Raw genomic sequence first — 14,993 nt, forward strand, 5'->3', positions numbered from 1 at the left:
GGTGGCTCACCCAGGTGGGATGGCTCAGCCTTGGTACAGTTGGCCATGACTCTCCTCCCTCAGCCGGGAGGTACCCAGCATCTCCAAGGCAGCACTCGGGCTTGTCCACCAACTAAGCTGAAGAGATCTCCCCTGGTTCTCCTCAAAGTCTGCCTCTTCTGTAGGAAGAGTTCCCTCCTCTTCCCTACTCACACAGTGAGTAGCCCGGAGAAGAGTAACAATCATTGGTCTTGAAATAAAACAAATTCAGGAGAACCAGGGCCAAGGTAAGGGGGTCCCAAAGGGTCAGGATGCTTCTCTCTTAGACCTGAACCAGCTTGAGGGAAATCCCTACTGGGTTGCCACCTGGGGGTCCTGTGGAGGAAATGGGAAAGGGGAGGTTAAATTTCACACCACGGGCCTGCCTTCTTCATTCTTTCAGGAGACCTTGGAGACAGAGGGAGGCCAGGGTAGCTCTCACCATGCCATATCCTCTCCAGAAGAGATAGCACCAAAAAGGGAAGTTTCTCACACGGGCCTTTGGGAAACCCAAAGGCTCTCAGAACCAACCTGGGCGGGTACTAATTTCAGCTCTGTCACTTCTTGGCAATGTGACTTAGCAAGTTGCTTCAACTCTCTGAACCTCTGTTTTCTCCTCTGTGAAATGGGGAATCACAGTATCTACTTGTTGGGTTGCTGTTAGGTCAATGAGATCACCTTGGAAAGGCACCTGGGAGAAACTCCAAAAGGGGGAGCTCTCTTTTTGACAAGAGTGTGGGGAGTGGAAGCTATTGGTAAAATCTGTTTGTGATGCCCACGGGGAGTGTTTCTGGAAGACAGCAAGGGTTCCAAGGTGAATCCTCACCCAGACAGGGCTCTGCCAGCAATCAGAACCAGGGCCATGGGATGGGTGAGCAAGGCAGGCTGGGCAAGTTTCCACAGTGCTAGGTCAAGTAGACAGTTTTCAGGGGCAGTGACTGGCCTGTTGCCCTCTGGGGGCACTCTCTCCCCACTAGGCCTAATGTCTATCCCACAGACAGAGGAGTGGGTAGAAAAGTGCCTGAAAGGGAGAGGAGAGGGGGCATGGGATGAAGAACCCAGCAAAGGAGAAAGGGCAAGAGAGGAGGCTGGAGGGGAAGTAAGGGCCCAGGCAGGCACAGGGTGGGGCCGGGAGAGGGGCCTAGGGCAGGAGGGCGGGAGGGAGCCTGGGAGGGAAAGCGCCGAGGAGGGAGGAGGGAGGGACAGGGAGGGAGACCAGCGGCGCTGACACAGCCTCGATGTGTGGAACGGGCTGGGGTTTGGCCCACAGGTCAGGCGTCTGGCAGTATTATGGGATGGAGAGGCCTTAGGAGACAGGGAGAGTATTATGGGCTGGAACAGCCTTAGGAGACTGGGGAATATTATGGGCTGGTGAGGCCCGGATCCAACTGGAGGCGGGAGGAAGGGGTGCGGGGCGGGAAGGGGGGGTGGTGGTGGAAGGGAATATTATGGGCTGGAGGCCTCCTGCGACCAGAGGCAAGAGTATTATGGGCTGGCAAGGCCTTCGGTGGCCAGAGGGGGGAGCAGCGGGGGATGGCACCGGCTGCATGTGACTGAGGGGGGGGCCAAGTTGGGGGGGTGGTGAGTGGGGGTGGGGGAGCATATTATGGGATAGCTCTTTGTACCTACTGCGGGGACTGCTTCTCCAGAAGATATTATGGGATGTCGTGTGTGGGAGGGGGAGTGGGGCTGGGGGGATTATTATGGGATGGTGGTGCAGAATGGGGAGGGCCTGAGGAGCTCTTCTCCAACCCCCCCACCCCTTACTCTCTTGCCATCCTCTCTCTAAGGTCTGCCTTCTCTCTCAAACGGCCCAAGGGGAACACCTGAAATCCATCCCCCGCTACGCACACACTTTGAGCACCTCAACCCATCCTAGGCATCTCCCTTAACTAGCAGACACCTCCAAGGTGCTGGGGGGGGGGAAAGGCAGCCCCTGGGGAATGGGGAGAAAGCCCTAAAGCAGGATTGTAGCCGCCAGCAGATCACACCTCCCACCTGCACGATGTCCTCTTGGTTCCCAGTCCCCTTGGGCCACTCTCCTCCCCCTTCTCCCTCCACAAAGTGGGGGCCCTTGATCCTCTTCCCCTCCCCCCTCCCCTCCATTTCCTCTCCAGCTCCCTCCACAGCCGTAACCAGTAAAACAGGCGGCCAGCTATTATGGGATGGCTGCTCCCGGCAGCTCTGCAGGGAGGGGGCGGTCACCGCGGAATGTCTCTTGTGGGTGGCTATTATGGGATGGCCGCCTCTCTTTTTTTTGGGGGGGTGGGGGCTAGCAAGGAGAAGGATTATTATGGGATGTGCCCTGCACAACTGGGTGGGGCTGTCCTGGGTAGGTAAAGCTCTGGGGAGGTTGGGGGGGTGGTTGGTGGTGAGGAAGGAAAGGAAGGAAGAGGGAGGGAAAGGAGCTGGGGAGGGTGGGGTGAGCCCTGGAGCCAGACCTGAGGCCTGGCAAGAGTAACTGGCTAGAGAGGTTCTTCTGTGACAGCTGTTTGAAGGGGCCCCTGGGGCAGGCTAGAGCTGGTCAAATCTGAACCCTGGACACCTGGGTCTTTTTGCAGCTTGTGAGCTGCAGGGTTGCTGAATCCAGGGCCTGCAGGGTTGCTGAATCCAGGGCCTGCAGAGCTGGGCTGGCAGTGGTAATGTCTGGGTTCTGTCTGTGTGGCACACCAAAGGGAGTAGTGCTCCTGGGTGACCACAGAACCCAAGTACTCTCCTCCCACTTTGCCTTCCTGGATTTGAGCCTTGGGACCACCGCTCAGGTAGGTGGGTTGGGCCACAGGGGCTTTGCAACCTTGCAGTCACACGCCCAGAACAGAGACTCAGTTGGCTCCTGAAGGCCTCCCCAAAGCCCTGCAGGACCTGCATCCTGTCTAGCCATCACAATGCACTGTACTGTGGCTTTTCCTCCCTATGTTGTCTTTCCAAAGCCCTTTTTCTGACAAAGCAGGAGAACACTGGTCCCTTAGACCTCTTACAGGCAGTTTCTGGGGTTCACAGAAAATAGAGATGTAGAGAGAGCATGTACTGAAACTCCATGGACAACCCACTCTGAGTGTTATTCTAGGTTCTTCTGTACCATGGGATGGAAACAGAACTCTAAGGTAACCGGTTAGAGAGGTTGTCCCCCTGGGTGCATTAATCATGAGATTATCCCACCCTTAGTCTCTGTGGGCCAATCATGCTAGTGGTTTATTTGTAATTTATCTGGAAGGGTAGTGTGGGGCTAGGGAGTGGGGGAGCAAAGAAGCATAAGGACCACAAAAGCAATACATAAACACACTCATCCTAGCCCTCTCTGGAACTCAAGAAGAGGCAAAGGGATTCTAACATTCTCCTTGTAGTGGGAGCAAGGAGAGGTGGGCAGAGAGCTATGAGGGACAAATTCAATCCGTGTTTATGATCACGGGCACAAAGCTGTGACTACCCAGTTACAAAACTCTCTTCCTGGTTTATATTACGAATCACTGTAGTAATGGGGTTTATATATATGAGAAGAAAAGGCTATGGGGCAGATGGAGATATTACAGAAGGGAATTTGAGGCCCAGAGGCAGGCTGGATTCCCTGGAGAAAAGGGGAGAGAGGAGGGCATAATAGGTATCTAGCAGCTCTGCCTGCCAAGGAGAATGTTGTTGAAAGAAGGTATACCCACGTTATGGTATTTTAACAGAGCTGCCTCCTCTCCCCTAAGTGAGGCTTACAAGGTCCATCCTAAGTACTCAGAATGGTCATGGGGGAGAGTTTGCTCAAATGAATGCGGCCCAATTTTGATGTCATGAGAATTGAATGAGGAAGACCATGGCAACCTTGTAGAATGGGGGAAATGGCCTGCACACCTCAGGGATGTGGCAAAAGGGTGCTCCAGGGAGTTAAGTCAGGTAGGAGTTGGTGAAAAGATGTATTAACACCACAGGTGCTCTGCTGAGAAGCAAAGGGATGGTAACTTCTTGAAGCAAGCTCTCACCTCTTCTGAATTTATTTCTCCTTGCCACAACTCCAGCCCTGGGTTCCCAGGGGAGGGCAGAGTCCTCTGGCCAGGCCCTTTCTCTAGGAAAGTGAGGTTTAGAAGAGCAATGCAGAGATGGTGTGAGGTTCATCCTAGAAGATGTTCCAGGTTCTCTCCAACCTGTCCCACTGCCATAGTTCTTGGATTTGTATGGAAAAGGCACATGAGAGCAAAGAAAGACATTACCTCTGCCTTGGGGGTTGGGGGCAGCAAGGCAATGGTGCTATGACATTGGTTTTCACTTGGGTCCTGATTCTCTTAGGGACCAGGAAAAGGGAAAAATGACAGGTTTATGGGATCAGGCGCTCTGAGGGCTAACAGTTCTTAAGATTGGGCTCTTGGACTTTCTAAGACTGGGTCCCCAAGGTAACTGCAAGATAGACCCAGTCTGGGAAGGGGAGGGTATACGTTGGAAGGCTGCCTTGTAGCATAACTGCATGAAAGAGGCATCCTGGAATGGGATGTACATGGGAGGAGGAAAGATGGTGAATATTATACATCAAAGGGTTTTTTTGGATGGAGAATGGGCCCCAACAAGATGAGAATGGGGACAGTTGGAAGTATGAGACTTCAAGATATAAACAAGAAAGTGGTTAAAAAATACAGGACATTGAAGGTAAGCGGAATTTGGTGTTCAAGAATGAGGATAACAACTCTGGTATGTTAAGAGTCTCTCAAAAAGGAGGCCCATAACGATATTACAGGATTTCAGTTTTAGAAACACTGGATAGATGGACATTGTTTTCCAGTCAAATCCCTTTGTGTGGCAGGGAACAGATAGGAGATATTTTGACCACCCATCTATATCGTAAATCCTTTTGGAATACCTTCTAGCTTCTAGAAGGACTATCAAGAACCTCTACTGGGATCTGATCTCTCCTAAGACCAGTTAGGATCTCTTTTATTTTCTTTAACAGGAAATTGGGAAATAGCACTCAGCTGTGTTCCCTTGACACCAGACATTCTATCTTGTCCCATAGTTGTTTATGCTTTTTAAAGGGAGGCACCTGTGGTCCTTGCACTCCCTGTGGCGCCCAGCTTGCTGCCTTACTAGGTGCTCTGGCAACATCTGTTGAGTGAACAGGAGTAGCAGTGAGGAGGAGAGGAGTCTTGGTTCTTGATATATATAGCAGAATTCTCACTTCATATTATGGTGGGATGTCCATCCATGGGACTGGCCCAGGCATGCTGGACCACCTGACCTGGAGAGGCAGGGTGACATGGGAGAAGGACTGCTGAAATGCTGAGAAATAAAGACTCCTTTGTAAAGATAAGAGCTTATAATTATTGTGGGATGCTATGGCTGAATTAAACTTTATGTAAATGGCTCGTCTGATCAGCATGGTATTTGGTTGGCTCTACCCAAAACTAAAGAGCTGAAGGTAAGCATCTGGAGAATAACTGAATTTGGTGGGATTGGATGGGGCTCTAGGTTGACTCTCAGTTTCTGAGTGTCTGGAAATGATGGGATGAGGGAAGGTAGGGTTTGTCCTAGACATCAAGAGGCTTTATGCTAGGATACTGCTTTGGCCCAGGAAGGGATAAAGGTGTGTACAAGTTGGGGCGGGCACAGGGCAGTATGGGTAGCCTGCTTCACCCTTGTGGCTCTGGGTGTTAGAACAGACTGACAGCCTGTGGAGGTGGGGGAGGTTTGAATATGAATATTATGGGATGCCTGGGTGGAAAGGCATGGGGTGGTGGCTGGAGGTGAAGCATTATGGGATGGGACTCTAGGTTGTGCTGGGAGTATTATAGTATGTCTGGTGGACCATGGGCTGCTTGACATTATTATGGGATATCAGGAGGTGGGGTGGAGGAGTAGAACTATGGGATATCTTTCCAGGGTTAGAGGAAAGGAGATTAGATGTCCATCTGTAGGGTGACAGTAGGACTGCCGATCATTATGGGATATCTCTCTGACAGAGGAGAAGGTTATTATGGGCTGTGGAGTTAGAATGGATGTATGAAGGCTGAGGGTGGTGTTCTGAGGATCTAGACCCTAGCCTGCTGGAGCTGAGGGCAGCTCAGGCTAGGGGGTTGCTTATTATGGGATGTGAGTATAGAAAGTGGGAAACTGATTATTACGGGATGTGTGTGGGAGGAGGCCGAAGTGTCCGTTGTTGTAATGTGGGGGGGAGGGGGGAGTTTCTGACTATTATGGGATATCTAACTGGGGGTGGATGAAGAGTGGTTATTATGGGATGTCTGTGGGGGATGGGGATGAGTATTATGGGCTGTGAGGCTGAAGTGCTGGGAGGGGTGCTTATTATGGGATGGCCATGGGGAAGGAGAGGTGACGAATTATTATGGGATGTTAGCATTAGGGCCAAAGTGAAGAAGTTGGCAAAGGATGACTATTATGGGATGTCTGAGGTGGGGAGAGGGTTAGTTGCAAAAGGTCTGCAATATTATGAGATGTCAACAGCCTTGGCATATAGGTGTATGGAGTGTGTGGGGGGGGGGTGGTAGGGTGTCCGTGTGTATTATGGGATGGCCTGGAGGTGGGTGGTTGCCCGGGTGACACGCGCGCGCGCGCTCGAAGGGGGCGTGGCCAATGGTTGCCTGAGCGACGAGGGGGCGGGGGTTGCCCGGGAGACCTAAGGAGGAGGGTGGCGGTAGTGGAGGGGGGGTTGGAGTTGGTTGAGGTTATTATGGGCTGTCCGTGGGGGGGCGGGGCCTGTGCGGTGGGATTTCCCGGCCGGTGTTTCGGGCCCTTTAAGAGGCGACGCCGGAGCCGGAGCCATTTTCCCCCCTTCGGCCGCGGCGAGGAGGAGCCGGAGCGGGAGTGACACCGGGCCGGACCCAGCGCGACCTGCGGCGGCTCCGGGGTGAGGAGAGCACGGGGTTCCCAGAGAGACGCCCCTCTCAGCTCGACCAGCCCCCAAGCTCATCCCTCCACCCACCCCTTCCTCAGACGTCCCGGACTCGCGGACCGCCCCCTGCCCAGAGGAGCCGACCCTTCCTTTCCTTTGCCTGCAGGGCGCCCTGCCCCCCCACCCCCGCCCTAAGCCGGCCCGAGTCTTGCCCCCCGCGACTCCCACCTCGGGCTTGGTCTCCCACAATGCCCGGCGCCCGCCCCCTCGCCCTTTGCTCACTTGCCCCCCGGGACACGTGGCCCGGCCCCCTGCCCGGTGGGCGCTCCCTCGTCTCCCGGGTCCCAACCTCCAGCCCCCTGGAGCGCCCAAGCCTCCACGCCCCCTCGGCCCCGCAGCTCCTCCCGAGAACCTGAGTTGTCCCAGAGGACAGCCTTTGGAGAGCTGCCCTGTCTGGGGACTGGCCCCTCCCCAGGCGCAGGGAGGCGCCCCCCAACCCCCAAGTGACCTTGTGTCCCCGAGCGCCTCGCCGCCTGCCGCCTCCCTCGGCCCCCCCGCGCCGCGGCCACTCGGACCCCCTTCCCCCCGCGTCACACCCTGCTCGGTCCAGTCTGGTTTCTCCCCCTCCCCACGCCTGCACCAGCCTGCCCTCGGGGGCGTCGCTCCCGCTCATCTTGGGGGCTCCGTTTGGGGAGCCGGCTTCCGGGCTGCCCTCGAGGAGTGTGGAACTAAGTTCAGCCTGAGTGGTTCGGGTGCCCTGCTAGGGTGGCTGGGGTGGGGGGGCCGCTGGTGGTGGTGGGCGGAAAGAGCGGGTGGGTGTGGGGGAGGGGGACAGTGCGCGTCACTGACTGTTCTCTCTTTCTTTCCCCCCTCCCCCGCACAGTGACTCGGGCCAGTGTAGAGGGCCCCAGGCCGCAGGCAGGAGCAGCTGGGCCGATTCCCTGGCCGGGAGCGGAAGGGGATGGCGTCGGGCCTGGGCTCCCCGTCCCCCTGCTCGGCGGGCAGCGAGGAGGAAGATATGGATGCACTTTTGAACAACAGCCTGCCCCCACCCCACCCAGGTAACATCTTCCCCAAGGGCCCAGGGCAGGAAGGAGGCATTTGGGCCCTCCCTAGTGACTCTGGTGAGGCAGGGTTGAGTTTCTCTCTCTCTGTGTGCAGAGTCTGAGTGGAGGGCATCCGAAGGGAGTGGTTCTCTTCTGCGGAGCTCTTGTGGGAGGGGGTGGAAGCCATGTGCCTCCTGGGCTCTGGGACCTCCATGCAAGCTTGCTGCACTGTCTTCAGGAATGCTATGCAGTTCCCGGTTGAGGGAGCTCTCTGGGCTGGCGGACCTTACCTTGTGCGGGTCCATGGAGGAATGCAGGTGGCTGGGACCCCTGGAGGGGGGGTAGGAGGGGGTATGTGTTGAGGATTGCATTTTGGAGACCAGTCGGTCATCTGTATTAGTAGGATCCTGTGGTTGCTGCTGTGGAAAGGAGAGAGGGAGTGCAGGTTACTCTCTATCTGATTATTTTTAGCTTCTGATCAGTTACCGGTTTTCTGTGCTGTCTCAACTGTGTGAAGTTTGAATTGCGCTCCTTAGCTGGGTTGTAGAGCGCTTTTAGCCAGGCAGATTGTTGGAATGTTTGAAGTGGGGAAATGATGGGGGCTAGGGGTAGGATGTCATAGCCTGAAAGATATACTAGGGAGGGGCAAAAGAACAGAGGTGACACCCTGCGGACTCCCCCCCCCCCCCCACCACACACACACCACTTTCCTATAGCAAGTGGACATAATACCGGCTTTTTTCCTAGAGGCTTCTGCCTCCATGCAAGGAGCCTAGGGTTTGGCTGGTGGCATGAAGTGTTTGTGTAGGTGTGTTGGGGGTTGTTCTGTCTGTGTTTGGGGGTGGCTCCTTGGACTGGCCAAACCCGTATGGTTATAATCACCCTGCCTGATTGGAGTAGCCCTTGTCTCTTCTCAAATGGTGATTGATGTTATGCATCTAAGTGGCTGTCTTTCCTTTTAAAGAGCCCTTAGCTAAGTCACCTACTTGTTTCCTTGACCTTTTTTCGAGCTTTTTTTTTTAATGCCATTTTTAAATTCTCTGCTTATATTTATTTTTCTTTTAATTCCAGAGCTTGCTCGTCCTGTTTTTGTTTCCCATCAAACTTCTTTCACTTTTGCCTTCTCTCTCCTTAGCTCTAGCAGCAAGTTGAAGTGGTCTGGGAAAGATGTTTCTACATTTGGTGTCTTCTAAGTTGGAAGTCTTCTTTTGAAACTGAGGGCACTTAGGAGAGGGGTCTTGTTACTGAATCTTAAGCTGTTGGGATAAGAACTTAGACTTAGTCTCATCACCATGTAGGCCAAGGTGGCAAATTTCGGTGCTGTTGCCCAAGATGGGGGTGGGGTGGTGGTATAGGTAATATGATCTGATCCTTTCTGTGAGGGGCCAGAGAAGTAGTAGTGCTATCCAGCCAATGCTGGTTCTACATCTTGGCTTCCCATTGGCTTTTTGGTCTGGGGCTGCCCTCTCCCCAGTTGATTGGGAGCTGTGCAGGCTCCCAGGGTGAACTCTGCCCCAAGCTGTAGCATGACCCAGTTTTTCCACTTGCCACGCCCCATTCCTGCCCCTTTCCCAAATCTTTTATGTCTCAGCCACTTTGCCGCATGTTGTCTCAGCACATTATCTGTCTGAGAAGTTTGGGGGTCTTATGAGGATGGGTGTCCCCTTCACCTGCATGAGTTTGTCCTTGTATCCAGTTTTTATGGAAGTGAGGAAGACGAGGAACGGAGAGATGGAACTGATTAGTGAGGGGGATGACATGGGGATTGCTGGGGAGAAGCCTTAAGAAAATGGTTCTTTCTGGTGAGATCCAGGCTGGTGTTCCATTCCCAAGGGAATGGGAGGGGCTTTCTTATGCCTGGCCTGATCCTGGGCTGAGTGGGGGGAGGCTGATGGTGCTTTGTCAAGCTTAATGTCTCATGTTCCCTAGTATCTGCTTTGCTCAGGAAGGGCGGAGCCAGAAGCATTTTAAGGCCAGTTCTGGGGGTCAGGGCCAAAGAGCATGTGTGTAAGATTGAAGGAAGCATATTGTTGTCCAGCACTGTCCAGGTGCTGCTCTTTTTTTCTTGGTGAAGACATCACTCCCATATATGTTGGATAGGTGGCTATTTGTAATCTGTGAGAGGTGGTTTAGGATTTATGGCTTGGACTCTTGGGGAGATAGGTGGTGAGGAGGAACCTGAGTTATAGAGACTTCTTGTGGGCTCCCATTCCTCAAGGTAAATCTTTTGGATATCAGAAATTTGAGAAGGTTGTATGCTCTGACCATAGCTCCACTGAGCCTTTGTTAAATCTTAGCTCTGATGATTGGAAAAATAATTATGATCGAGGGGAGTAGCCCAGTCCCTCTTGTATTACCCTTCACGTTTGTCTTGGGTTTCCTTGCCTAGGACATTAGAGTGGCCTCTCCAGAACTGTGTTATCCCAGAATAGGTGTTAGGAGAAGTGGCATGTGGACCTGGGGCCAGGTAGTAATTTGGGAAGTCTTTGTGAGGGTAGTCTTTCCTCGGCTACCTCTCCGAACCCCACCCCCTCCCCTGCTACTTCCTGTCCTATGTTGGCAGCTGGGTGCCCTGGGCTGGCTTCTGCGGTCAGGAGCCATTTTCCCTCTCCTCAGTGGGTGAGGCACTCCCTCCTTCTCTCCACTCCCTTCTCCACTCCCCCCCTCCCTGGGCGGGGGTGGCTTAGGAAGAAGGAGAGAGAGGAGGGAGGAGGGAGGTGGTGTGAATGTGTGTTAGTTACAAAGGAAGCTGCGTCCTGGTCTTCTCCTCCCCCTCTGTGCCCCTTCCCACCTATCCCTGCCCAGGAGCTCTCAGTATTACCCCAGGCTTTGTGTGTGCTCCCAGCCAGGGGAGGAGGTGGAGCCAGATGGGAGGAGGATTGGGGGGGGTGTGTGTGGAGGAGATGGTGACAGCTGGGCTGATTTGGGCCCCTGGGGAGAAGAGGCTACTGACCCAGGAGAAGCTGGGGAGGAACTGTGGAGCTGGAGATGGGGAAAGGAAATCATGTTTGGGAGTGGGTATGATACTGAGCTGACAACTGAACCTCTGGCTTGAGGATTCTGGTGGTTTTAAGCAGTGATGACCCAAAGTGGGTAGTGAAGGGTGTGGTTTCTGGGACCCCTGGAGTGATACTGTTCTGGGGATGTGGTTAAGATGTATTCTGTCATTTTTGCCTTATGGGGAGGACCTTTCATTTTCATCCCCTGGTTTGTAGGATATTTGGTGGACAGTTAGAGGAGGGCTAGACCTATTTCTCTTATTTGGTTTATTCTAAGCACTGTGCTTCAGCTGCACTGGTGAACATATAGAGGATTCCAGTGAGGGATGAGGGAAAGGAGGCAGGGGTCTGGACAGCTGCCCGAGGTGGGCCTGGTTTGGCCTGACAGGCCTATTTCGGGTATATACAGCTCTCTCTTTGTCTGTTTTTGTCCTGAGTATCAGCTTCCTTCTGTGGTGAGTATAGCAGTTCTCTTCAGTGGAATCTGGGACAAGAGGTGGGGGAATAAAGTCTAAAGCCTTTGGATTAGGCTCTGACCTTTTGCTATTGATCTTTTCTCTACCTGCCTCTCTCTGCCAAATATATGTAGAAAACGAAGAGGACCCAGAAGAAGATTTGTCAGAAGCAGAGACTCCAAAGCTCAAGAAGAAGAAAAAGCCTAAGAAACCTCGGGACCCTAAAATCCCTAAGAGCAAGCGCCAAAAAAAGGAGGTGAGTGGGTGACTGGATGTTTGGGGAATAAGAAGAAAGGAGAAGCTCTGATGAGAACGGTTAAGGGGCGTGGGGGGACATTTGTTTCTTCTTCTCCAGTGGTGGGCCAGGTCCTGGGGATGAGCCTCAGGGCTGTCCTGAGGTCAGCATGTGTGTAGCATGTGTGTGTCTGTCTCCCTCTCCCCCTTCCCTGCTCCAGCGTATGCTCTTATGCCGGCAGCTGGGGGACAGCTCTGGGGAGGGGCCGGAGTTTGTGGAGGAGGAGGAAGAGGTGGCTCTGCGCTCAGACAGTGAGGGCAGCGACTATACCCCTGGCAAGAAGAAAAAGAAGAAGCTTGGACCTAAGAAAGAAAAGAAGAGCAAATCCAAGCGGAAGGAAGAGGAGGAGGAGGATGACGATGATGATGATTCAAAGGTGCCTGGACCTCTGTCCTCTCCTGTGTACTTGCGGTTGGCTTCCTGTCCTCTGTCTCCCAGATACTGCACTGCCCCTTAGAGTGTTCTCTCTCGCCGGTTGTAATGATTTTCTCTCCGCTCTCCTCCCCTGGTCTTGCAGGCCTTCATCTCAGCTCAGATTCCCTTTAGCAAGTATGGACACTAGGTGTCAGGTCTTTGACCTTGCTCTCTCTGCAGGAGCCTAAATCATCTGCTCAGCTCCTGGAAGACTGGGGCATGGAAGACATTGACCATGTGTTCTCAGAGGAGGATTATCGCACCCTCACCAACTACAAGGCCTTCAGCCAGTTTGTCCGGTAAATAGTGGGGGTCTTGGGCGCTGGGGAGGAGAGTGCATGAATAATCTCTATTCGCTTCTCTCTCTGTCTCATTTATTCTCAAAGATTTTCCTCTTTGTTCTTGTCCATTTCTCCACCAGGCCCCTCATTGCTGCCAAAAACCCCAAGATTGCTGTCTCCAAGATGATGATGGTTTTGGGTGCAAAGTGGCGTGAGTTCAGCACCAACAATCCCTTCAAAGGCAGTTCCGGGGCTTCTGTGGCAGCAGCAGCAGCGGCAGCGGTGGCTGTGGTGGAGAGCATGGTGACGGCCACTGAAGTTGCACCACCTCCTCCACCTGTGGAGGTGCCGATCCGCAAGGCCAAGACCAAGGAGGGCAAAGGTGAAATGAGACCCACTGTGAGGGGGGATGGTGTGGGCATGGGATACTGAAGACTGAAGAAGCATGTGGACGCTGTTCTGTCAGCCTAAAGATAGAGGAGTGTGAGGTAGAAATGAATCTTGGATTTAGGAGGGAAATTTTGGGAAGTTGGACACGGGGAAATGTGCTTAGGAAGAGAATTTTTTTTTTTTTTAAGATTTTATTTATTTATTTGACAGATAGAGATCACAAGTAGGCAGAGAGGCAGGTAGAGAGAGAGGAGGGGGGAAGCAGGCTCCCTGCTGAGCAGAGAGCCCGAGGCGGGGCTCGATCTCAGGTCCCTGAGATCATGACCTGAGCCGAAGGCAGAGGCTTTAACCCACGAGCCACCCAGGCGCCCAGGAAGAGAATATTTTATTAATCTTTTCCATCGGCTATCTTGTCACGTGTTTGGATTACCTGATCTTAAGTGTGTTCTCTGACTTTAGGTCCCAATGCTCGGAGGAAGCCCAAGGGCAGCCCTCGTGTACCTGACGCCAAGAAGCCTAAACCCAAGAAAGTAGCTCCTCTGAAAATCAAGCTGGGAGGTTTTGGTTCTAAGCGTAAGAGATCCTCGGTGAGAGCCCAGCCCATCCTGTTTTGGTGAGGGTGCCCTATCTGGTGCAGTGTTACTCTGTGTCTGGGTCTGGCCTTCACAGGTAGGCAAGTAAGAGTGGAGACTCTTGGCCCCAGAACACAATGACTAGGCTTCTTACTTGACCGTCCTTGTTGGGATTCTAGTATCCCCAGTAAGAGTGTTCCCTTCTCTAGTAAATACTCTTTCCCCTTGGCTTTAACCTCTAACCTTCTTTCTTTTCATTTTGCCAGAGTGAGGATGATGACTTAGATGTGGAGTCTGACTTCGATGATGCCAGCATCAATAGCTATTCCGTTTCTGATGGTTCTACCAGTCGCAGTAGCCGCAGCCGCAAGAAACTCCGAACCACTAAAAAGAAAAAGAAAGGTGTGTTTCTTTTTTGGGTCTGTGTGTGATGGGGTGGGGTGGGGATGACTGGGAAGAATCTCCCTAAGGAGATCGGGGTTGGGTTTATTTTAGAGGGGGTGGGGGGAGGTAGTTTTTTTCTAATAACTGGGCTTTCCCTCTTCCTTGCCCAGGCGAGGAGGAGGTGACTGCTGTGGATGGTTATGAGACAGACCACCAGGACTATTGCGAGGTGTGCCAGCAAGGCGGTGAGATCATCCTGTGTGATACCTGTCCCCGAGCCTACCACATGGTCTGCCTGGATCCGGATATGGAGAAGGCTCCCGAGGGCAAGTGGAGCTGTCCACATTGCGTGAGTACCTGGCCATTGTGGCCCTCTGGAACCCTCAAGAGGAAGGGTGGGGTGACAGAGATCCTTTGGGCCTGGGTGGTGGTATTGGTGTGGGCTTCGGGAAGCATTCAAAGAAATGATGGGTGTGGTTCCAACTTGGGTGGGTGGGGGGGAGGTAATAATCTGACTCTGTGGTCCTTTACTGCAGGAGAAGGAAGGCATCCAGTGGGAGGCTAAAGAAGACAATTCAGAGGGTGAGGAGATCCTGGAAGAGGTTGGAGGAGACCCTGAAGAGGAGGATGACCACCATATGGAGTTCTGTCGTGTCTGTAAAGATGGTGGGGAGCTGCTCTGCTGTGACACCTGTCCTTCATCCTACCACATCCACTGCCTGAACCCCCCACTTCCAGAGATTCCTAATGGTGAATGGCTCTGTCCCCGTTGTACGGTGAGTGACGACGCTAGCCAAGGTAGGAGGTATGGGTAGTGTAGTCTAACAGAAGGGTATTCTTCTTTTATGTGTAGGCTTCGGGGGGCTGAAGTGTAGGAGAGGTCATTGGAGAACTCTATCTTTTAGCCCTGAGACAGATTGTTTTCCTTTCTTATGTAGTCTGGGGATAGCTTTGTCTGGGAAAATGTAGGATTAGCTTTGAACAGAGAGTTGATGCTTTGTCCTCTCTATTTTTCTTTTTTTTTTTTAAGATTTTATTTATTTATTTGAGAGAGAGAGCACGAGAGGAGAGAGGTCAGCAGGAGAAGCAGACTCCCTGCTGAGCAGAGAGTCCGATGTAGGACTCAATCCCGGGACTCCAGGATCATGACCTGAGCTGGAGGCAGTTGGCTTAACCCAACTGAGCCACCCACACGCCCTTTGCCAGCTCTTTTAAGGGGTGTTGTTAAAGCCGTGTTTCTCCAGCCTAGACCATCCATTCTGTCTTGGCACCCAGCTTTGGGGTCTTGGTATTTTAGAATGGTTAATAGGATTACTTAA

The 14,993-nt window shown here is 53.0% G+C and overlaps 1 protein-coding gene across 7 annotated transcripts in view; it reads left to right on the forward strand.

Moving 5' to 3' along the window:
* The first annotated feature begins 6,776 nt into the window (after positions 1-6,776).
* Positions 6,777-14,993, forward strand: part of CHD4 (chromodomain helicase DNA binding protein 4) — a 31,068-nt gene continuing 22,851 nt past the window's right edge. For 3 of the 7 annotated variants that reach the window (XM_044227499.1, XM_044227500.1, XM_044227502.1), the window contains exons 1-10: positions 6,777-6,853; positions 7,722-7,899; positions 11,473-11,594; positions 11,794-12,009; positions 12,228-12,346; positions 12,469-12,710; positions 13,178-13,305; positions 13,557-13,692; positions 13,845-14,023; positions 14,211-14,450. In XM_044227499.1, coding sequence (XP_044083434.1) covers positions 7,800-7,899; positions 11,473-11,594; positions 11,794-12,009; positions 12,228-12,346; positions 12,469-12,710; positions 13,178-13,305; positions 13,557-13,692; positions 13,845-14,023; positions 14,211-14,450 — 1,482 coding nt within the window. In that variant the 5' untranslated portion in view covers positions 6,777-6,853; positions 7,722-7,799. The remainder of the gene's footprint in view (positions 6,854-7,721; positions 7,900-11,472; positions 11,595-11,793; positions 12,010-12,227; positions 12,347-12,468; positions 12,711-13,177; positions 13,306-13,556; positions 13,693-13,844; positions 14,024-14,210; positions 14,451-14,993) is intronic. The other 4 variants (XM_044227505.1, XM_044227503.1, XM_044227501.1 and 1 more) reach the window with 4 other exon arrangements.

Source organism: Neovison vison, chromosome 12 (assembly GCF_020171115.1).
Source record: "Neovison vison isolate M4711 chromosome 12, ASM_NN_V1, whole genome shotgun sequence".
NCBI classification, from domain to species: domain Eukaryota; kingdom Metazoa; phylum Chordata; class Mammalia; order Carnivora; family Mustelidae; genus Neogale; species Neogale vison.